The 24,703-nt window shown below is 34.0% G+C and overlaps 1 protein-coding gene across 7 annotated transcripts in view; it reads left to right on the top strand.

Moving 5' to 3' along the window:
- Positions 1–24,703, top strand: part of SUCO (SUN domain containing ossification factor) — a 92,941-nt gene that overhangs the window by 27,278 nt on the left and 40,960 nt on the right. For 4 of the 7 annotated variants that reach the window (XM_055419628.2, XM_055419624.2, XM_055419630.2 and 1 more), the window contains exons 4-13: positions 583–743; positions 4,894–5,031; positions 5,267–5,420; positions 10,249–10,372; positions 11,021–11,157; positions 12,211–12,278; positions 19,159–19,266; positions 21,225–21,330; positions 23,858–23,878; positions 24,080–24,135. In XM_055419628.2, coding sequence (XP_055275603.2) covers positions 583–743; positions 4,894–5,031; positions 5,267–5,420; positions 10,249–10,372; positions 11,021–11,157; positions 12,211–12,278; positions 19,159–19,266; positions 21,225–21,330; positions 23,858–23,878; positions 24,080–24,135 — 1,073 coding nt within the window. The remainder of the gene's footprint in view (positions 1–582; positions 744–4,893; positions 5,032–5,266; positions 5,421–10,248; positions 10,373–11,020; positions 11,158–12,210; positions 12,279–19,158; positions 19,267–21,224; positions 21,331–23,857; positions 23,879–24,079; positions 24,136–24,703) is intronic. The other 3 variants (XM_055419625.2, XM_055419627.2, XM_055419626.2) reach the window with 3 other exon arrangements.

The raw sequence follows: 24,703 nt of genomic DNA, 5'->3' as shown, positions 1-24,703 counted from the left end.
CTTTCAGATTATGTTTTGGAAGAGTGAAACAGCATACAGACCTTAAAAGAGTAGCCAGAATCGTGTATTGCTTTGTAATGTTATTTATACATGCCTTGTATTATTATTTGTTGATACACATTATCTTCTAAACTGCTCAGGGACAAAAAACTATGTGGTGCACTATTTTATACTATTTTAATATATACTCATATATTAATACTAGTATATAGTGTTTTATACTAATAGTAATACTATTTAATTGATATTGTTTTATGTATTTACATAGGATTTCTGTGTTGCTGTAGGATACATTAAAGTAATTATAGTAAGAGAGAAATTTTGTAGGTCTTGATGCAAAATAGGAAAGAAAGACAAGCTGCTTTGTCCTGGTTTATGAAATGCTATGACAAATCTGTAGAGCCTGTATTGTAATATGAAATATATTCCTTAGGGTGGTCATGTTAGAAGAAGGGAATTTTATAAAAGTTCTTTTTTAGTGTACATTATGTTGTTACTTTTGAGACATACTTTTTATAATATCCTCTTCAAATAAAGAGAGAATTTGTTAATCCCAACATTAAATATAACTGACTTTTTTAGAAACAGGATACAGAGTCAAAAAAGTTAAGTCCATCTGTGACTGAGACACTCCCTACAATTGATCTTCATGAAGATTCTTCCAGTGTAGTTGTGGACAGTGAAAATACTGAAAATATTTCCAGTTCATCTACCTCAGAGATCACTCCAATCTCAAAACTTGAGTAAGTCATTACAAAGAAAAAAAGAACATCATTAGATAATGACAGAAAAATTTCTTTGATACTTAAATTTGACCTTTAGGCTATATAGCAGACCTATATAATAATACATGTGTTTTGTGGTTTTTTTTTTTTTAATGTAATGATCTTATAGCATAATGAGTATTTATTCTTCTGTTTAACTCAGGGAAGTTGATTGTATCCCAAGCATGAATTATCTGCATAATATAGGTAAAGTGAGATTCTTGTTTAAGAAACATGGTACTTAACTGAGTAATCTTTCCTATAATTATCAAAAATTCCAATGTCAGAGTATTCATTTCTGTTAAGTATTACTGTGTCATTTCATTCATAATATATCTTTGTATGATAGTTAACTTTTTCAAGCTTGATAATAAATATTCAGAATATTTAGATACATTTGGAATATTTTGGTTTCTTTTTCTCTCTTTTAAAAATGTTTTATACCATTTTTAAAGGCTACTTTCCATTTTCAGTTATTATAAAGTATTGGCTCTATTCCCCATGTTTTATACTACATACTTGAGCCTGTCTTATACCCAATACTTTGTGCCTCCCACCCCCCAACCCCTGTATTGCTCCTTCCTACAGAAAAGGAAAGATATACCCATTTGAATGCAGAGTTCCAAAGAATAGCAAGGAGAGATAAGAAAGTCTTCCTTAGCAATCAATGCAAAGAATTAGAGGAAAACAATACAATGGGAAAAACTAGAGATCTCTTCAAGAAAGTTCGAGATACCAAGGTGACATTTCATGCAAAGATGAGCACAATAAAGGACAGAAATGGTATGGACCTAACAGAAGCAGAAGATAAGAAGAAGAGGTGGCAAGAACACAGAGGAACTGTACAAGAAAGATCTTCACAACCCAGATAATCACGATAATGTGATCACTGACCTAGAGCTAGACATCCTGGAATATGAAGTCAAGGGGGCCTTAGGAAGCATCACTAAAAACAAAGCTTGTGGAGGTGATGGAATTCCAGTTGAGCTATTTCAAATCCTAAAAGATGGTGTTGTGTTAAGTGCTGCACTTAATATGCCAGCAGATCTGGAAAACTCAGCAGTGGCCACAGGACTGGAAAAGGTCAGTTTTCATTCCAATCCCAAAGAAAGGCAATGCCAAAGAATGCTCAAACTACCGCACAATTGCACTCATCTCACACGCTAGCAAAGTAACGCTCAAAATTCTCCAAGCCCGGCTTCAATAGTCCGTGAACCATGAACTTCCAGATGTTCAAGCTGGATTTAGAAAAGGCAGAGGAACCAGAGATCAAATTGCCAACATCGGCTGGATCATTGAAAAATCAAGAGAGTTCCAGAGAAACATCTATTTTTGCTTTATTGACTGTGCCAAAGCCTTTGACTGTGTGGATCACAACAATCTATGGAAAGTTCTGAAAGAGATGGGAATACCAGACTTCTGAGACTTACCTGCCTTCTGAGAAATCTGTATGCAAGTCAGGAAGCAACAGTTAGCGCTGGACGTGGAACAACAGACTGGTTCCAAATTGGGAAAGGAGTACATCAAGGCTGTATATTGTCACCCTGCTTATTTAACTTATATGCAGAGTGCATCATGCAAATGCCAGGCTGGATGAAGCACAAGCTGGAATCAAGATTGCTGGGATAAATATCAATAACCTCAGATATGCAGATGACACCACCCTATGGCAGAAAGTGCAGAAGAACTAAAGAGCCTCTTGATGAAAATGAAAGAGGATAGTGAAAAAGTTGGCTTCAAGCTCAACATTCAGAAAACTAAGATCATGGCATCTGGTCCCATCACTTCATGGTGAATAGATGGAGAAACAATGGAAACAGTGACAGACTTTAGTTCTGGGGACTCCAAAATCACTGCAGATGGTGACTGGAGCCATGAAATTAAAAGACACTTGTTCCTTGGAAGAAATGCTATGACAAACCTAGACAGCATATTAAAAAGCAGAGACATTACTTTACCAACAAAGGTCTGTCTAGTCAAAGCTATGGTTTTTCCAGTAGTCATGTATGGATTTGAGAGTGGGACTATAAAGAAAACTGAGCATTGAAGAATTGATGCTTTTGAACTGTGGTATTGGAGAATACTCTTGAGAGTCCCTTGGACTGCAAGGATGTCCAGTCAGTCAATCCTAAAGGAAATCAGTCCTGAATATTCATTACAGGACTGATGCTGAAGCTGAAACTCCCAATTCTTTGGCCACCTGATGCAAAGAACCAACTCTTGGAAAGACCCTGATGCTGGGAAAGATTGAAGGCAGGAGGAGCAAGAGACGACAGAGGAAGAGATGGTTGGATGGCATCACCGACTCTATGGACATGAGTTTGAGTAGACTTTGGGAGTTGGTGATGAGGGATAGGGAATCCTGGCGTGCTGCAGTATGTGGGGTCACAAAGAGTTGGACACGACTGAGTGACTGAACTGAACTGAACCCTCCCCATTGGTAGCTACTGGTTTGTTCTCTGTTATCTGTGCATCTGCCTTTTTTGGTTACATTCACTAATTTGTTGTATTTTTTAGATTCCACATATAAGCTATCTCATACAGTATTTATCTTTCTCTGACTTATTTCACTTTTAGCATAATGCCCTCCAAGTCCATTCATGTTGCTGCAAATGGCAAGATTTCATTCTTTTTTTCTTTTTTTTGCTGGGTAGTATTCTATTGCATGTGTGGATATGTATACGAGAGCTTCTTTATCCATTCATCTGTTGATGAACATTTAGGTTGTTTCCATGAATTGGGAATTGTAGATAATGCTGTTGTGAACATTGAGTACATGCATCTTTTCAAATTAGTGTTTTGTTTTTTTTCGAGTATGCACTCCAAGTGAAATTGCTGGGTCATAGTTTTAGTTTTTTGAGAAACCTCCATACTGTTTTCTACAGTGGATGCACCTATTTACATTCCCACCAACAGTGTGCATGGCTTTTCTTTTCTCCACATCCTTGGCAACATTTGTTACTTACTCTTTTTTTTTTGGAATTTATTTAGTTTTGGCTGCACTGGATCTTCACTGCTGTGCATGGGCTTTCTCTCAGTTGCAACAAGTGGGGATTATACTCTAGTTGCAGTGCACAGGCTTAGGCGCCCTGCAGCATAGGGAATCTTAGTTCCCAGGCCAGGGATTGAACCCAGGTCCCTCCATTGGGAGGTGGATTCTTAACCACTGTACCACTAGGGAAATCCCTGTAAACTTTTTGAAAATAGCCATCTGACAGATATCTCTCTGTGGTCTTGCTTTTCCTTTTCCCTGATGATTAGTGATGTTGAAAGTTCCCTTAAACATATCCTTTGTCAAATGAGTTAGCTTATATGAAACGTATAGGACAGTATCTGGCATAGAGTAAGAATATATGCGTCAGTTATAATTTTTATCATCACTACTATTTTTCTGCCACAGGCACTTTTTAGATACATACTCTTTTTAGAATATGAGGGACTGGGTTGAAGGAGTTGTACGCAAAGATGGTACAGTTATCATTTAGGAGTTTGTCCTGATAAAGGACGAGGGAACAGAAGACATGCTTAGAAATAATGATAGTTTTTAAAATTTTTAAATATTAAACACTTAGTATTTAAGCCTAGATACTATATATCTGAACGGTACATCTTATTTTCTCATTATATTGAACATGATTGTCTAGTAAAATGAAAGTAAGGTAGGGGAAAATACTAAGTTATATATATTTTAAATGAAATGATAAAAGTGCTTTAAGAACTTTAGTGAAGCATTTTGAGATAATAGATGATTTCTTGATACTGTAGGCAATAACTCTAATATTGGTAGTATGTACTAATAGAAGTGAAACATGAGAGAAGATGCATTTAAAATAAATTTAAAAATTTATTTTTGACAAAATCAAATATTAACCTATAATATTTTGTTTTAAATTTTGGTAATTAGCTATTTAGAGGCCAGGCAAGGGCACCAGCAGATAAAGGGTCTACAGTTCACATGTTTTAAATCTTTACACAATTTACAATATGTGAATTCTTAAAAACCCTCTGTAGAACTATAAAGCATTTTTTCCTGGCTTGGATTTGTTTTGGAAATCACTAATACCACTTTTAACTTATGCTGCATTATGTCCATTAAATTGTCAGATCGTCTTTTTTGTTTCTATTTTAGTGAAATAGAAGACTCTGGTACTATTCCTATAGCCAAGCCAGGGGAAACTGAGCAGTCCGAAACTGATTGTGATGTTGGTGAGGCTCTTGATTCACATGTTCCAGTTGACCAGCCTTCCTTTGTCAGTCCACCTGAAAGGTGAGTGTGAGCTGTTGTTTGTCCTTTATATGATTCTGTAATAAACAGCAGTGTCACCTTTGAGTAGACTTTGGTGCATACTTAATTCAACTTTATGATTGAGATAAAACTTACTTCTTTGTGCTCCTTTCTTGGTTTACTTTGTATTCATGTACACTTTTTATAGTTTGGATTTGTGTATACTTGTTATTCAGCTGAAATTTGTTGATATAATATGCCTTTTGATTTCAAATAGCCTTGTCGGCCAGCATATAGAAAATGTGTCATCTTCGCACGGCAAAGGAAAGATAACAAAATCAGAATTTGAATCAAAAGTTTCATCAGGTGATCAGGGTGGTAGTGATCCAAAATCTGCATTGAATGCTTCTTCAGATAATTTAAAAAATGAGGTAGGTAAATAACATGCACTATTTCCTACTTTGTTACATGGTGCATTTTCATTTTTAACTAATCTTGTAATTTGTTAATCATATTTGCCATAAAGTTAGGGGATTAGTAGTTAGTGATGAATGTGGAACTGAGGTGAAGTATGCTCCCAGAGAGTAAGTGGTTACTTCATGAAACTATTGCCAATGTAATGTTCCTACATAAAGTTGTCCCAAGTATGACCTCTCTTTGGTTATATTTAATTATAAATGGTTTTCTGCCACCATAGACGGTTTGGTACCAGATGCATAAAGTCCATTTTAAAGCAATTTTTAAAGAGAGCTTTATAGAAGTTATGATTGTTTTAAATATCTTCAGACTGTAACTCAGTAATATAGGATTAAATTTAGGCTCTTCAACTAGAATTATTTTAAAGGGACATTTTATCCTTTGTTATTTGTGTACAAGATACAACTAGACCAGCTTATATTAACGAATATGATTCTTAAAGGCAAGGCTCATCCCTGTATAATAGTTTTATTTTCTTTTCTCCTTTTGAGTTTTACTTTGACTGGCCAGTACACAGACCAGTACAGGATTTCCTGAAAGAATATTGGCAGAGAAGTGTATTCCCTTCATGTAAGAAATAACTAAATAAAACAGAGAAAGGCTACTCTATGAACTTAACAAAAACAAAACGTGAAATCAGAGTTCAAAGTACTGAGTGCCACATCTGTATTTGTTTGTTTCTCATTTAACTTTTCTGTTCTCCACTTTTTCTTTTACATATTTTCTGTGAATCTGCATTCATCACTAATGAAACTTCATTCTGGAGACCTGACTATCATTGGGCTAGCTGTTTCTATAATACTGCTTATAAATGTAGGAAGTCAACATTTCATAGTCCGAGATCTTGTAGGAACAATTTCCCAGTGAAACCAAGTCAAGTGTGTGTTACAGTTCAGTTGTCAAATACCATAGGCATAAATAAAGTTAGACAAACATTACAAAAATGTCTTCTTTAAGCTATTTAAGTACCAAATGTAGAATTCAAGCATGGCAGCTAGTTTTGTCCAAGATTTGCTTGTTTGCCTTGACCATTCACAGCAGTGTCTTGCAGATCCTTGAGATAACAGGGATAAGCTCTCCCATTCACACAGACTTAACTAGGCAGAACTATTCTGAACTGGATAGTGTATAGAACTACTGGATACTTTGTGATACGTTCATTCTCTGACAGTTTTTCTGGAGTATTAAATAGTTTAGGAGGTAATTAATTCAAAATTCCATTCCTTTGCTTGTTATAATGCTTTGCAAAGTAATTTTATTGTGCTGTTTAGTTTTTTTATTTGTTGCTAAGAGATGAGAGTGATTGCTCTGCCTGGCCCTCAAAGAGTGTGTGTGTATTCTTACTTTTTATTGTGTTTATTTTAGTATTTGGACTTTATTCTCCAGCATCTCAACTAGATTACTTTTTATAAATATTTGTTTATTTTCTCACACTAAATTATTACTATTTAATTTTTAAATTAGTATAATGCTGGTTTTTTAGTTTTATTTTCTGTGTATTATTTTTTAAATAGCTACATACTTTTATAAATTTATGTGTTCTGCAAAACACTCCCAACATGGAGGTTGTAGAGGAACCAATTTACTAGTTTGTCTTCCTAAAGCGAGATTATAGAAATTTGTGTTGGTGTATTATTCAGTTCAGTTCAGTCCAGTCACTCAGTTGTGTCTGACTCTTTGTGGCCCCGTGAATCACAGCACGCCAGGCCTCCCTGTCCATCACCAACTCCTGGAGTTCACTCAAACTCATGTCCATCGAGTCGGTGATGCCATCCAGCCATCTCATTCTCTGTCGTCCCCTTCTCCTCCTGCCCCCAATCCTTCCCAGCATCAGAGTCTTTTCCAGTGAGTCAACTCGTCGCATGAGGTGGCCAAAGTGTTGCAGTTTCATTTTTAGCATCAGTCCTTCCAATGAACACCCAGGATTGATCTCCTTTAGAATGGACTGGTTGGATCTCCTTGCAGTCCAAGGGACTCTCAAGAGTTCTCTTCAGCACCACAGTTCAAAGCATCAATTCTTCAGCGATCAGCTTTCCTCACAGTCCAACTCTCACATCCATACGTGACCACTGGAAAAACCATAGCCTTGACTAGGCGGAACTTTGTTGGCAAAGTAATGTCTCTGCTTTTTAATATGCTATCTAGGTTGGTCATAACTTTCCTTCCAAGGAGCAAGCGTCTTTTAATTTCACAGCTGCAATCACCATCTGCAGTGATTTTGGAGCCCCCCAAAATAAAGTCTGACACGGTTTCCACTGTTTTCCCATCTATTTCCCACGAAGTGATGGGACCAGATGCCATGATCTTAGTTTTCTGAATGTTGAGCTTTAAGCCAACCTTTTCACTCTCCTCTTTCTCTTTCATCAAGAGGCTGTTTAGTTCCTCTTCACTTTCTGCCATAAGGGTGGTATCATCTGCATATCTGAGGTTATTGATATTTTTCCCGGCAATCTTGATTCCAGCTTGTGCTTCTTCCAGCCCAGCGTTCCTCATGATGTACTCTGCATATAAGTTTAATAAGCAGGGTGACAATATACAGCCTTGACGTACTCCTTTTCCTATTTGGAACCAGTCTGTTGTTCCATGTATTACTAATATACAAATTAGCATTAGAGTCGGACACGACTGAGCGACTGAACTTAACTGAACTAAAAAATGTACCCTAATAGGAGATTTGTGCCATTTACTGAAGTGAGTGAGTGAGTGGTAGTCTCTCAGTCTTGTTCGACTCTGTGACACCATGGACTGGAGCCAACCAGGCTCCTCTGTTCATGGAATTCTCTAGGCAAGAAAACTGAAGTGGGTTGCCATTTCCTTCTCCAAGATTTACGGTCTAAATAGATTTTGTATACTTCTCAAGGCACTATTAATAAATGCATTATGTATTGTTTTAGGAAGGCAGAAATAATGTTAAAATGGAATGAACATCCTTGCATACATTCTTCCAATTAATGTTAAAATGACAGATTGAATTGTATGCCCTCTCTAGTTACATTTCTTCTCTCTGCTTCAGATATAACCACTATCTTGAATTTGTTTTTTTTTTTTACATTTTAGAGCATGTTTTTAAACTTTTTTCAAATATTCATTGCTATAAACAATACATACTATTTCTTGGCATATTTTGAAACATAAAATGATATTCTTAAATATCATTTTACTCAATATTGTTTTTGAGTTTTGTTTATTCTTTGTTTTCACTGTTATATTTGATTCTACAATTTACCTGTTCTTCAGTTCATAAATATTTAGATTATTTCTAATTTTTTGACATTATGAATAGTGCTGTAGTAAGTGTCCTTATGCATATTTTCTTAGGCACATATGTATGTTTTAACTGATATTTATACATAGGAATTACATTATTGGGTCATAGAGTATACATATCTTTAATATTGCTCAATGTCACACTCACTTCAGCAGTCTCATAGATGTCCATGCCTCAACAGGCTGTCACATTTTAACCTCTGTCAGATTGGTATAATTTATTATCTTTAGTTTTCATTTGCATTCCCTGATTTTACTGAGAGTGAGCATTTTGTATTTTCTCTTTACTCAGTTGGCTGTTCCTCTTCCACTTTTCCCCATTATTGATTTGTAGGCAGTATTTATGGTTAGTAATAGTCCTTTTTGTCTGAATGTGTTTCCTATATTTCTGTCTGTGGCTTATTGAACTGTGTGTTTATGGTCTTTTGATATATTTAATTTTCAAATTTTAATCTAGGCAGATGTATCAGCCTTCTAAAATATGATTTCCTTCATCTTGCTGAATCCTGGTATAGCCTGAATCATGAAGCTATCTTTTCTATACTTTCTTTAAAGCTTTGCTTTTCACATTTAAGTCTTTACAGCCACCTTAAAATTTTATATAAATGGGACTTTTATTTTTAAAATTTTTATTGAAATCTTTGGTGGCTCAGTGGTAAAGAACCCACCTACCTAAGCAGGAGTTGCATGTGCAGTCCCTGGGTCTGGAAAATACCTTGGAGAAGGAACTGGCAACCCATTCCAGTATTCTTGCCTGGGAAATTCCATAGACGGAGGAGTCTGGCGGGTACAGTCCATGGGGTTGCAAAGGGTTGGACACCACTTAGTGACTAAATCACAACAGCAACAATAGCTGATTGATATGTTGTGTAAGAGTTGGACACTACTGAAGTGACTGAGCACTCTGTTACTTTCTGTTGTATAGAAAAGTGAATCAGTTGTGTATATATGTATATCAACTTTTTCTTTAGCTTTTTTTCCCATATAGGTTATTACAGTGTTCCATGTGCTATACTGTAGGTCTTTATTAGTTATATAAATGGTCCTTTTTATTAAGGATTTAGTAGAAACAGTGTGCATGCATGCATGTATGCTTAGTTGCTCAGTACTCCATTTAAAATTAGCTTGCTTTAATATATATATTATTTTAATGTAGATTTTAAGGTGGATTCATGGCAATTATAGTATCTGTACGGTTATTGTATGGGTAATTGTTGGCTTATGAAATTATATAGAGTTTTTTACAACCCATGCTAATATTGCTAACATATGAAGGGATTCATCCTGTGGTACTCAGGTAGAAGGTTTTAATTCTTCAAAGAGAAACTCAGCTTTTAAGTTAAACCAAAACTTTCCTTTGTATGTTTTTGTTTTTTTCCAAAATACTATCATTCATTATAAAATTGGGCTTCTAGTTTAATTTGACAGAAACATTTGTATTTACTAGTATAATTTATTCTATTTTCTCTCTATTCTTTGAAATCTGAATCTATTTATTTTTGATGTTTCTTTCAGAGTTCTGATTATACAAAGCCAGGAGAAATTGACCCTACACCTGTTACAAATTCCAAAGACCCAGAAGATATACCAACATTTGATGAATGGAAGAAGAAAGTTATGGAAGTAGAAAAAGAAAAAAGTAAGGAGGCACTGTAATGTAATTTTTTTTTTTCAGGGATTGGTTTAAATATGCAGTTTCTCTTTTTAATTGTTAAAGTAAAACTTCTGAAAACTTTTTAAAGGTGAAACTTACCAATATACTTTTGGTTACCCACATGGAATTTATCTGTGTCTGTGTCTTATTAATCTTAATTAAAATCCATTATTGTAAATTATTTAACAAGGCTAAAATAAGATAAAGTGGGCAAAGCAGTGATTTTCCATCTCAGTTTATAAGAGGAAAATTGAAGAATGGAAAGTTCTCAGTCATAAAGCTTTAAACTGTAAACAGAATTGGACTGAAGTATTACACTTTGTCGTTGTAAAAATCTCAGATTCTTGGGGTTAGTGATGGATACACTTCTATCCTTAATACAATAAAATGTATATGCAAAAGTTGTGATTCTCATAGTAACTTCATTTTGTGAATTATACTAAGCATAAGTCAAGTAATGTGGATTTTTGTAGTTAATTTGTTTACTAAGGGTATAAAGCTATTTCATATGGGTTTTAAAAATATTCTCTTTCATATTAAAACCTGGACTCTAGATGGCAGCCTGTTGTTCTTGAGATTGTTTGCTGTGGGTATTTTCAATCATAATCATCATATATATATGTTCATAATAAGGTTTGTCTGCAGGTCAGTCAATGCATCCATCTTCTAATGGAGGTCTACATGCCACAAAAAAGGTCCAGAAAAATCGAAATAATTATGCTTCAGTAGAATGTGGTGCCAAGATTTTGGCAGCTAACCCAGAAGCCAAGGTACTTAAGTATAAAATTCTTCTATACATATAGCAAGCTAGAGATTTTATTAAATATAAGCAGTGGTTTCCTGGAAACTATATTTTAACATAAGCTATTTTTGTAATCCACTAATAAGTGCAAGGTTATGCTTCTAAAGACTTAATTTCTTACATGAACTCTTAGTGTATTGGTTGATGCATTGCACCATTTGTTTTTTTTTTTTTAAGAGCAGTTATATGTTCCCAGCAAAATTGAGAGGACGGTCCAGAGATCTGCCATACACAGATGGCTGTCCCTACATATGTTAGTCTCCTCCATTACCATCATCTCCCACCAGAGTGGTACATTTGTTATAGTTGATGAATTTATATTGACAGATTGTTATCCCTTGAAATCTGTAGTTTACATTAGAGCTCACTATTATACATTCTGTGGGTTTGGATAAATGTATAATGACATGTATCTGTCATTATAGTATCATATAGAGTATTTTTACTGTCCTAAAACTCCTCTGTGCTCTACCTATTCACTTCTTCCTTCCCCCAACTTTTGACAGCCACTGATCTTACACTATCTCCCTAGTTTTATCTTTTCCAGAATATCATATAGTTAAAATCATACCATATGTAGCTTTTTCAGACTGACTTTTTTCACTTAGTAATATGCATTTAAGTTTCATCCGTGTATTTCCGTGACTTGATAGCTCCTTTCTTATTAGTATTGAATAATACTCCATTGTCTGGATGTACCATAGTTTATCCATTCACCTACTGAAGGGCATATACTTGGTTTTTAAAGTTTTAAAACCTGTTTTAAAAGGAAATAGCTAATAGGAAAAATCATTTTTCTTCTATAGCAACAGACATTTAATTTTAGTTTTATTACAAGCCTTACTTAGCACGGTATAGACAAAACTTGTAAATTTTAGCCACTTTTATGCTTTCTTCCCAGGTGTTTCAGTCTCTTAGGTATATTTTAAGATCTAAAAATATAGAAAACCTAGAAAACTTGAGAGTTGAAATAAATATTTTTCTTTAAGTAATTTATTCCCTTTCCCCTTTTTAAAAATAGAGCACATCTGCTATTCTTATAGAAAATATGGATCTTTATATGTTGAATCCTTGCAGCACTAAAATTTGGTAAGTAATATAAAATTTAATAAACTATGCTTTATATATATATATATAAACCTTTTATGTTAGGGTTAGATTGATTTGTTCATATAGTCACTTAATAAGCATTTATGATTTGTTCATATGTCACTTAGGCATTTATGATTGGTGCTGGTACTATAATTTCCTTAGGTCCTGGGGTCTAAGGACCTAAAATGTCTTTCCTTTTAAGGATGTCACACAAAATTGAGAGATCTAGCTCAACAATTATCAAATAGTTTGAAAAGTATGGCTGAAAAGATACTATAGAAACAGAGATGATATGTAACTTCTGAAGAGAATGAGCTTGCCAGAAGAGGTGATTTATGAACTGAATCTTGAAGAATTAACTCCTTGAATTCGTAAGTAAGTCACAGATAAGGGAGACAGAGGTATTCAGGAATTGTAAGAAGAAGGGACCAGTGCTAATAGGAGCGAATATCTTCTGGGCAGCTGTAAGTAGGAGCAAACTGAAGAAGCTGTTTTAGTGATTATAAGAGTAGAGGTACAACTAGAGTAATCATGAAAGATGAGCCAAGAGACTCACTTTAGTAGTAATTAGGTCATTCATGCTATACGTACACAGCTTAAAAGTTTCTGAGGTTTATCTTAAAGACCATGGAGGGTAGTTTTAAGTAAGTTTTAAGTAAGGAAATGACATAACCTCACTGGCATTTTGGAAAGGGTTATCCTCAAAAGATGGCCTACAGCATAATGCAGTTGGAAGCAGTGAAACCAGTTAGGAACCTGCTGTCATAGCTCGTGTGGAAAATAAGGGCTTTAATTAAGGCATGGCAATTTGGATAAAGAAGAGAGAGGAAAATCTGAAAAATGTTTATAGCAGTTAAAATTGACAGCTTTTGCTTAGAAATTGGATATGAAGAAGACAGAGGCATCTGGTAAATCTCCCTGGATTTTGGCTTCATTGCTTCAATCTAATTCTTCCATTAACTAAGAATATAGACAAAAAACTTACGGGGGATATATGGGGGAAATAATGTTTAATATGCCATCAGTTTTATTAGATTACTTGATTTCATTGATCAAAAGCAGCTATTTTAAAAAAGAATTGAGGTAAATCACCACCATTTTAATGATTGATTAATGATGTGATGTAGTCACTAAGTTGTGTCCGACTCTTTGCAACCCCATGGAGCCTGCCAGGCTCCTCTGTCTGTGGGATTTCCCAGGCAAGAATACTGGAGTGGGTTGCCAGTTCCTTCTCCAGGGGATCTTCCCAACCTAGAGATTGAACCTGCATCTCCTGCTTGACAGGTGGATTCTTTACCACTGAACCTCCTGGGAAGCCCGTATTCCTCTTTAGATAATTGTTTTTTCACACTTTTCCCTCTGATTTACAATAGTACATTTATCATAAAGTTCTCTTATATATGGGAATTTGTTTCTATACTCTTTGTCCTGTTCCTTTGGTCAGTTTATCATTACCTGCAGAAACACCACACTCTTTAGCTTTATAAATCTTAATACCTGGTAGGGCAAGCTTTTGTATCACATTCTTCAAGACTGACTGGGCTGTTCTGCCGCTGCTTACTTTTTTCTGTTAAATCTTAGACTTTTTCTATGGAGTTCCCCAGGTGTCCCATTGGAATTTGTTTGGGATTGTATTGCATCTTTTGCTGACTTTTAGATATTGAGTTTACTTATCCTATGTAGGGCATATCTTTAAGTTGTTTTTAATGTCTTTCAATTATCTTTTTTTTTTTAACTTTTCATGAAAGTATTGTGTATCTTTTGTTAAATTCATTTGTGGGTATCAGCAGGAAACTAACACAACATTGTAAAGCAACTATACTCCAGTAAAAATAAAAAAATGATGTTGTTTTTAGATATCCATTTTTTTTTAATGTACAAGTCTTAGATCCAGCTACTTTTTTTTAGAGTCTTTTATTTTAATAGTTTATATGTAGAATCTTTGAGAATTTCTGCATAGAAAATTATATCTTCCCTACATATTTTTCTCCTTTTTAAAATTTTCTAATCCTTTTTATTGTATTTTACTTTTCTTTTTGTCATCACATGCTGGCTAAATCATTGATAAAATTGTGCGTAGTGATAGTAGGCAATTTCATCTTTTTCCTTATTTTGAAGGCAGTGCATCTAACCTAATACTAGATATGTGTTTTGTGTTTTTTTTTTTTTTACTGAAGTGTAGGTGATGCTAGTGGTAAAGAACCCATCTGTGAGTGCAGGAGATGTAGGGATGTGGGCGCAATCCCTGGGTTGGGAAGATCCCCTGGAGGAGGGCATGGCAACCTCTCCAGTGTTCTTTCCTAGAGAATCTCATGGACAGAGGAGCCTGACAATCTATAGCCCATAGGGTCACAAAGAGTCAGACAAGATTGAAGCGACTTAAAGCACATAGTTGATTTCCAAAATTGTATTAGTTTCAGGTGTACAAAATAGTGCTTCAGTATTTTTCTTGATTATATTCCATTTAAAGTTATTACAAAATAATGAGTATATTTTCCTGTGCTGTACGATATATCTTTGTTTCTTGTTTAGTCTGTGTATAGTATTTTGTGCCTCTTAATTCTGTACCCCTATCTCATCCCTCCCCTTCCCTCTGCCTCCTATTAGCCATGAGTTTATTTCCTTCTTGTCTTCTTTGTCATGGATGGATCGACCCTAAGTCCGTGGGGTCATTTCTGGGCTCTCTGTCCTGAGCTGCTGATCTGTGTCTGTTTCCGTATCTCCCATGCTGTTGTGATTACTATAGGTTTGTTGTGTAATCTGCAGTTAGGGAGCATGATATCTCAAGCTTCTTTTTTCTCAGGATATTCTAAGTTTGAATCTCAACTGTAAAGCCTTCCATGCCTCAGGGAAGATGTTAATTTTAAATTAAATATGTGATTTCAAAAATAGGACATTCATGTGACTGAAACTCAAAAAGGTGTTTAAAAGAGGTAGAGGAGCTACAATGAGAAATACACTTCCAATCTGTCAGTGTTAAATTTTTAGATACCTTTTTATTTTCTTTATGCAAAAACATAGAGATTTTATTTCTCTCTTAGTTTTCACAGCAGCATATTATTCATAATATTTATCACCTTGAATTAAGTTTTAACTTAAAATTTTCTGGTCATGTTTCTATTTCATTCATACATAAAACTTCTTTTTTTTTTTATAACTTCATGAAATTGCATTATATGATTGTACCAAGATTTAACTAGTCTTATGGTGATGGACAGGGAGGCCTGGCGTGCTGTGATTCATGGAGTCGCGGAGAGTCGGACACGACTGAGTGACTGAACTGAACTGAACTGATGTAGATAGTATTTGGGTTGTTTATAGTAATCGTTTGCCGTAAGACACAGTTATTATAAATAAGCTTGTGCATGCATTGTTTTATACTTGTGTGAATAGATGGGAAGGTTTAAAAACCATATTTAAAAGAAGTAATTATGAGACTGTATGCGTGCTAAGTTGCTTTAGTCGTCTTTGACTCTTTGCAACCCCATGGACTGTATAGCCCACCAGGCTCCTCTGTCCATGGGATTCTCCAGGCAAGAATATTGTCATGCCCTCCTCCAGGGTATTTTCTTGATCCAGGGATCAAACCCGTGTCACTCAAGTCTCCTTCATTGGTAGGTGGGTTCTTTAACCACTAGCACCACCTGGGAAGCCCATACGTGAGACTGTATAGGTTTTCTATTTCTTCTCAACTTAGTTTTAGTAAATTAGTTTGGTTAATTACATTTTTCTAGAAATTTGTCTTTAATCCATTTTGAAGGTTTTTGTAATGAAGTTGTTTATGGTATTCTCTTACAGTTTAAAAATCTTTTCTTTGTACCTTTGCAGATTAGTCTAAGGTCAGCTCTGTTCTTTCTCAAGATTATTTTGGCTATTTGGGGTATTTTGTGTTTCCACATAAATTTTAGAGTTACGTGTTCTAGTTTTGTAAAAATGTCATTGGTATTTTGATAGGGATTGCATTGCATTTGGAGAAGGCAATGGCAACCCACTCCAGTACTCTTGCCTGGAAAATTCCATGGGTGGAGGAGCCTGGTAGGCTGCAGTCCATGGGGTCGGGAAGAGTCGGACATGACTGAGCGACTTCACTTTCACTTTTCACTTTCACCCATTGGAGAAGGAAATGGCACCCACTTTAGTATTCTTGCCTGGAGAATCCCAGGGACGGGGGAGCTTGGTGGGCTGACATCTATGGAGTCTCACAGAGTCGGACATGACTGAAGTGACTTAGCAGCAGCAGCATTGCATTTGCAGATTGCCTTATGTAATATGTTCATATCATCTAGATTTTGACACATGGTATTTTATCAAAATACTCTTAGGTCTGCTACTTTACTGATCTTTTAAAATTTCTGACCTACTATTAATTAAGAGAAATATGTTGAAATTAGATGTGTCAGCTTTTATATGTAGTTTTACTAATTTACATGCGGTGTTATCTACCTCTAAGAAAATATAAAAGATGAGGCTTAGGTAAAAAAAGCACTTTAAAGTCAACCTTTATGAGGAACAATTACATATGTACTAATAATTTTATATATACTATGAGTGTTTACTACTTTAATATAAGTTTTAGAAATGTTAAATCTTCTTGGATTGACCATACACCTGGTAATACATTTGTCCAAAAATTTATTTTAATAGTATCAATAATATAGCTCATATCTTCTTAGAAATTGAGAACACTGTATGCAAAAGAGATGGAGGAGAATTTTCTTTTTCTTCTTAGTGTTCTTTTAGATTTGTAAATAAAAAGCAAAATCTGAGTCTGATTTTCTTTAGTTTCCTCTCCCTGTGGTGGTAGTACAGACAGTGTTTAGGCTTTGGAGCCAGATAGATGTGTCTTTTAACTTTTAACTTTGTTACTTACTGGCTAATCTTGATTCTGCCTTTTTAACAGAGACTAATGAACTGTGGTTTGAAAAAGATAGTGAATTTTTCTCTGACACAAAAACCTCAAGTTGATATGTGGGACAGGGGTATAATAGAAAACAATTAAAGGACTCCTTTACCTTCTGTCATGTTTTTCCACCACCCCCAAGATGTTGTCCCTGCCTGCATTGCTGTGATGATTTCTTCCTATCACATCCTCATTCTGACCTGTAAGGTGGGAGAAAGCAGAAGTAGAGGTAGCACCTTCCTTTTGAAGTCTTGACCTGAAAGTTGCACTGGACACTTATGCCCACATCCCATCACCATAATTAAGTAACATTGCCAAGACTGGGAAAAACAATCTTTGATTAGTGACTGTATGCTTAGCTACATCTTTGGAGAGGGGAACAAGTTTTGTCTTAAAAAGGCAGAAAGGAAAAACGTGAAGTAACCAATTAAATGATTCTGTAAAATAGAGATAATCTCCTGTGCATCTTGGTTGTAAGAATTAAATCAGAGCATGGACATAAATCATAAAATGGTATCTGACACAGACTAAGCATTCAGCAACTGTTAGTTTACTTTTCATCAGGAGCTGTTCTCTGAATCATGGCTATTCTTAACCATCTTCTGGAATTCAATTCTGTTGCTCCCCAAGATTAACACAATATGTTAATTGTAATGCTTTTAATTTAACATTTACTTGTCAGTGTATATAATCTCATTTGATATAATAATTAGTTTATTAAAGTATTGATTAGAGTCCTAGATGTCATGAGTATTTCTTTCCCCAAATGCCATTTATTTTACACATGTAGAACCATACTGTTAATGTTTTCCTAAATAGCAAATTTCATGGCATCTTTTCCAGGTCCATGATACATATCTCAAATATCATTTTTATTTTCAAAAATTTCACACATGTGATTTCATATAGTTTCATAATAATTCTTATTTTTCTTTCCCTACCCCTATTTGCCATCCCCTGTTCCATCTCCCCACTGATAACGGCTAGTTTGTTCTCTGTACCTGTGAGTCTGCTTCTTTTTTGTTTTATTCACTAATGTGTTGTTATTTTTAAAAACAGTTTTATTGAAGTGTAGTTGACATATAAAAAACTACATGTGAAATAAATTGTAAAATGTTAAAGTGTACAATTTGATAAGTTTTGATATTTATTCATCTGTGAAGCCATCACCACAGTAAAGATAATAAACGTAATCTGTCTCCCCCAAAATTTTCTTCATGCTCCTTTATAATTTTTCCCTCCCAGCCCTTACCCCCATAGCAATTACCGATCTGTTTTCTGTCACTATATATTGGTCTGTATTTTCTGTATTTTTACATAAATGCAATATATAGTTTCTAGAACCATTTTTAATAGCTGTTTGGTGTTTCATTGTCTAAATGGAGCCATAATTTGTTATAGTTTCTAGTACCATTTTTAATAGCTGTTTGGTATTTCATTGTCTGAATGGGGCCATAATTTGTCAATCAATCCTCTATATTAAACATTTAGGTTGACTTCCCTCCCCGCTAGCCCTCACTTTTATAAACTGTGCTTTGATATATTTATTAAGATGCACGTACAAGGGTGATCATTTGGACCTGTGTGTCCATAGATTAAATTTCTAAGAATATATTGCTGAATCAACAGCTGTGGTACCTTTTGAGAAAATATGGCCAAACTGCCCTCTAGACTAGTCAGGTTACACTCTTACTAGTTCTTTGTCAAGTCATTCCTTCTCCAAGAATGAGCTTTGTCATTAGAAAAGAATCTTTATTATAAAAAATACTGTAGAACAAAATCAGTACTTTTTTCCCACTAATGCTATGCTTGGGAAATACTTAGGGGTGTTCTTTCTCAAATCCCTTTCCTTCCTTACATTTTTTTAATGAATAACTTAATGGAGGTCTAGTTTATGTAAGCTGTTAATGTCATGTTTAATATAAATTGTTATTCTAGTTGGTTTATCTAAATAATTGTCTTGTGCTCTTTTTAAAGGTTTGTTATTGAGCTCTGTGAACCAATTCAAGTAAAACAGTTTGATATTGCAAATTATGAATTATTTTCTTCTACTCCTAAAGACTTTCTGGTTTCTATCAGTGACAGGTAAATTCTAAAACTGGTTTCTACAGAGTTAATATTGGATTTTCAGAATAAAAATTTTCAAATGGGTCATGTTTTAAAACTTTAATTTTATTTTTTGTTTTAATCAACTTGTATCCATTTGTGAGAACAGTAATAATACTGTTGCAGGGTAGTCATTTGTTAGTTTACTTTCATTAACTTATATAGTGCTTATAACAACCCTCTGATGTTATTCCCTTATGAGATGAGGAAACAGAGAGAGATTAAATAGCCTATCTAGGTCACGTGATTTGTGAGTTGGACAACCAAGGTTCAAACATAGATCTCTATGACTTCGAAGACCTTACTTTTAATTATTATGCTGTATTGCTTCCAAACATTTCTTTAAAAAGTTATTAAAAATATATATGAGTATGTCATTTTACATCATTTTATAGCATATGTTTTTGTTAAAGTATATTTTTAAAACTTTGGTGTATATGTGTGATTATAAGAGAAACGTACATTCTAAGGAATTTGGTAGAGAATTCCAGTTCTATCAACCAAAGATACCTGTTTTAACATTTTATTACGTCCCTTCCAGTCTTTTATACACATTTATATATTTATATAGTTCTATCAGAAGTCAGTTTCGATGCTTACATCTTGAGAATATCCTTTTTTTGTTTTAAACACATCATTTTTAATAAATACTTGATATTTTCCTCCAGATGGAGGTATTTGTTCATACCATAAATGCTTTCTGAGTGCTCACAATGTACCATGTAGGATGCTGTTATTTATTTAATCCTTCTTTTATTATTGACCATTAAGAATTTTCTGTGGTGTTTTTTCTTCCCCTACCCTACAGGTAGCATTGCCTATATACAGTTTTCAAAATGATTTCTCAAGATCTGTTACTCATTTTTCCTTAACTAACTTTGCTCAGATCATTTCCTTTTTCCCTAAGCTGTAATTTTCTTACCTGTCAAATGAATGTGTTCAGCTATGACAAGTAAAGTGTATTTTTTTAATGTGATAAGAGAATACTTATTACTTTGAGGGATTCTATAAACGCTGTAGTAAAGAAAAACAGTAGTTTGGGACCTTTACATTAGATTTCCTTTAAAATGGGAAAAGCTGTGTAAGTGCTGTGAAATTCAAATATGATAGTAAAAGATTTTTTGTTTCCCTTTCAACCAGTACTTATGCTTTATATCATCACACACTTCAGTTCAGTTCAGTTGCTCAGTTGTGTCCAACTCTTTGCAACCCCATGAACTGCAGCACACAGGCCTCCCTGTCCATCACCAACTCCCGGAGTCCACCCAAACCCATGTCCATTGAGTCAGTGATGCCATCTAACCATCTCATCCTTTGTCATCCCCTTCTCCTCCTGCCCTCAATCTTTCCCAGCATCAGGGTCTTTTCCAGTGAGTCAGCTCTTCGCATCAGGTAGCCAAAGTATTGGAGTTTCAGCTTCAACTTCAGTCCTTCCAATGAACACCCAGGACTGATCTCCTTTAGGATGGACTGGTTGGATCTCCTTGCAGTCCAAGGGACTCTCAAGAGTCTTCTCCACCACCACAGTTCAAAAGCACCAATCTGATCACACACTTACTGGTACATAAAGAGTAGTACCTCATCCTTCCAAAACACTCTCTTGGCTATTTTCTGTTTTAAAGCCTCCAGTTTACTTGGAAGCCCTCTGAAACTCCAAGAGGCAATCCTGGTCCTTTTTGTCTTCCTCTTGTCTTCTATTTGACAGTGATTTTTCAAGATAGTCTTTCTTCATAAGAAGAAACCTGTCAGAGTTTAGTTGGAAAAGAAAATGTATTTATTCAACTTGATGCTTAACTCATATTTAAACTATGTCAAATGAATGTGTTACCTGGAGAGGGGAAAAAAAAAGTACAAGATCTCATTTGAAAATGATAGGACCTCTCAATGTGTGATTTGTGATTTTCTAAAAAGGAATGTTAATTTTTTTTATTTTCTAGATACCCCACAAATAAATGGATTAAGCTGGGTACTTTCCATGGTAGAGATGAGAGGAATGTCCAGAGTTTCCCTTTAGATGAACAGATGTATGCAAAATATGTGAAGGTAATGTTTATCTTTACAGAACTATGTTCTATAATGAAACATATCTGTTATTCATACTTGGTACCTCACCTGTTTAGAAATAAGAAAAATTAAGAGGAAATGTATTGCTGTATTCCTTTTAATAAAACAATTCTTTCTTGAATATATTATGGGACAAATACTAATACATTCCCTTTTATGAAACTGGAAACTTAGGCTAGTTTTTTGATATCTGTGGCTTTGATGAAATTCAAAATTATAACTCTTAATATTTTTGACGTCTTGATATAAAATGTCATATTTATAATATTATATTTCTTTATATTTTAAAACCTGAATCAGTTACTCACTGCTATCTTTAAAGCAGGTCTGATTTCTTATTAGAATCTGATTCTGAGATTCTATTTTAATGTCTGGTTATTTATCATTATAGCTTTTTGTCTTTTGTATGTTCAGGTGAAATATTATATAAGTAACAATTTCAAATAAAGTTTTAACCATTTAAATTCCTGCTGCAACCTAAATGTCCATTGACAGAAGAATGGATAAAAAAGCTGTGGTACATATATACAATGGAATATTATTCAGCCATAAAAGAGAACAAAATAATGCCATTTGCAGCAACACAGATGGACCTAGAAATTGTACTGAGTTAAATAAGACAGAAAGATAAATATCATGTGATATTGCTTATATGTAGAATCTAAAAAATGGTACAAATGAACTACTTACAAACAGAAATAGAGCTGCAGATGTAGAAAACAAACTTATGGTTACCAGAGGGTAAGGTGGAGGGTAGGAGGAGAGATAAATTGGGATACTGGGATTGACAAATGCACACTACTATACATAAAGTAGGTAACCAATTAGGACCTGCCATATAGCACAGGAAACTCTTCTCAGTACTCTGTAATGACCTGTATGGTTGAAGTATCTAAAAGAGAGAGAGTGTGTGTGTGTGTGTGTGTGTGTGTGTATGTATCTGATAAACTTTGCTGTACAGCAGAAACTAATGCAACGTGTGTGTGTATCTGATAAACTTTGCTGTACAGCCAAAACGAATGCAATGTTGTAAATCAACTATAATAAAAACCATAAATAAATTCCTACTGTCTCCCTCACCAGTGTTGAGGTGGAATTATCTACCAAACTAGAATTATTATTACTCTTGAATTGAATTTAGACAAAATATGGGAATTTCTTACTCCTCTTTATTTCCTCCTTTTTTTTCTTTATAATACTGCAGCCATACCTTAAAGTACAACTGTATTGTTAGTAAGACCTTTTGGAATGACAGCAGCTCTAATTTTCTTCCTAATTATTTCTTCTTTAAATGTGAAAACTTATACCTACGTACTCGTCTCTTGGAATTTTACTGTCTGTGTCTTTTGTAAGCATGTATTAAATTGGCTTCTGTAAATGGGTAAACTTGTAGTATTCCTACTCTCCATATAAAAATATTTTTATAAAAATGGTGTTTTTAAAGTACAATTGATATTTTAAGTTAATGATTCAACAATGTTCAGAAAAATGATGATGCAATTTCAGTTTCTTTTTAAAGTGAATTCTGAACCAGTTTAATGACCTTTTTATGTAGCAGTTTCTACAGTGTGATGCTGAAAAAAACATATAAAATACTTTGGCAGGTGATACAGTTGTACCTGATTTTGCAATTAAAACAACTCACATGTTATGAAATAGTTTCAGGAATCATTCTTTATAGAGTCTACCTTTGTTAATACAGAACATTTTATTGGTGATACAGAAAAATCCTATATAAAGCTCCCTACTTTGTCCTCTTTATAATGGGAGACTATAGAGCATTTTGATGACTGGTTTTCTTAAAAGCCTTTTTTGGTAGATTTAAACCTAAAAGCAAAAAACATTTACTTCTGATTCTTATTTTATACTGATACATGCTCAGTATTCTTTTGCTCATCCCAAAAGAATTAAAACCCATATTTTAAAAATGCTTTTTAATAGCTTATATTTTAAAAATGAATTGATAAATATCCTCTAGTTCTATGTTACACTTAAAATAGCAGCCTATCAGAAATCCAGGTTTTCCCCAAAATAGTTTGTGTACAGTATTGTGCAAGAATAAATATTATTTTTTATTATGTTAATCTTTTTATCAATATGTATATTCATAGCTATGTATAGCCACATATAGGTATCAATGTATTAATATATAGGTATATACATGATTAATATTTAGTGTAATATAAGACAGGTTATTTCTAGATATGCTTTAATTACTTTTAGAATGCTTTCATATCTAATGGATAAATAAAACAGCAGCAGTGGATTTTAGGTTAAAGTTAATTTATTTCATTACAGTTGCACTATATTTTCTAGTTGTGATGGAAAAATAAATGCAAATCATTGCTTTGGTTTCTGCAAAGAAATGAGTACTACAATGTTATCCATCACAGTATATTGCTTTCTATACTTTAATTATACAATATAATTTACAAATATTGAATGTTGCTTATGGCATGTTATTCAGACTTTGGAACTGATTTTCTTTTCCTTTCTCTTGCTTCAGATGTTCATCAAGTACATAAAGGTTAGCAACCTTCTCTTTTGCAATATTGAATAATAGGGCATGGTGTATTATTGCATGGCAAAGCAAAACTTTACAAATACTAGTTTTGGGGAAAATTAGGACTTTATATTTAGAAATGTTATAATGAAAAAACTGAATATTTTGTTAGATAATCTCACGTACACTATGCTGGCTTGCAATTTTGTGTGCTTTATTCTTTAGGTGGAGTTGGTATCACATTTTGGATCAGAGCACTTTTGTCCATTAAGCCTTATAAGGTAATACAGAGCAAAAAAATTTTCTGAGTGGTTTAAAAAGAAAAAAAGGCAACATAAAAATCCCAGTATATTTAAAGTGAAGAAATAATTTGTTATTACGTGCAGATAACACCATAAAAAATATATTGCTAAGCCTTTCTTCCTTTTGCATACAGTTTAGAAAAGTGTAAAAATTTAGATAAGAATTTGGCATGTATCATTTCTAATTTTTTTTGAGAATTTATATTCATAATTATATCCTTGAAAAAAGTATTTTAAATTTTTTATGCTAAACTATATATATTTTACAGTTTCATTTTGTATCTATCAATGTGATTTGATAATGACCATAATAGTATATTTCTGATTTCTTTAAACTGCTATGTAAGTTTCACAATCTGAATAAACCACAATTTGTGAATCCTCCTAAAAAAAAAAATTTCCTTTGTTAGGAGAAAATAACCTTCATTTTATGTGTTCGATTTAGCTTGCTTTATATGATGATGATAAATAGAAACATTTTAGGCCAGTAAGTGATTGGCCTATTAGTCATTGTATTTTTAAATGCCTTAAATAGATTAACATTCTA

The sequence above is a fragment of the Moschus berezovskii genome, chromosome 17 (genome assembly GCF_049115385.1).
Source record: "Moschus berezovskii isolate FMDL1 chromosome 17, NW_MosBer_1.0, whole genome shotgun sequence".
NCBI lineage: Eukaryota > Metazoa > Chordata > Mammalia > Artiodactyla > Moschidae > Moschus > Moschus berezovskii.
Note: the sequence above shows the minus strand (reverse complement) of the source record. Positions and strands in the feature narration are given on the sequence as shown.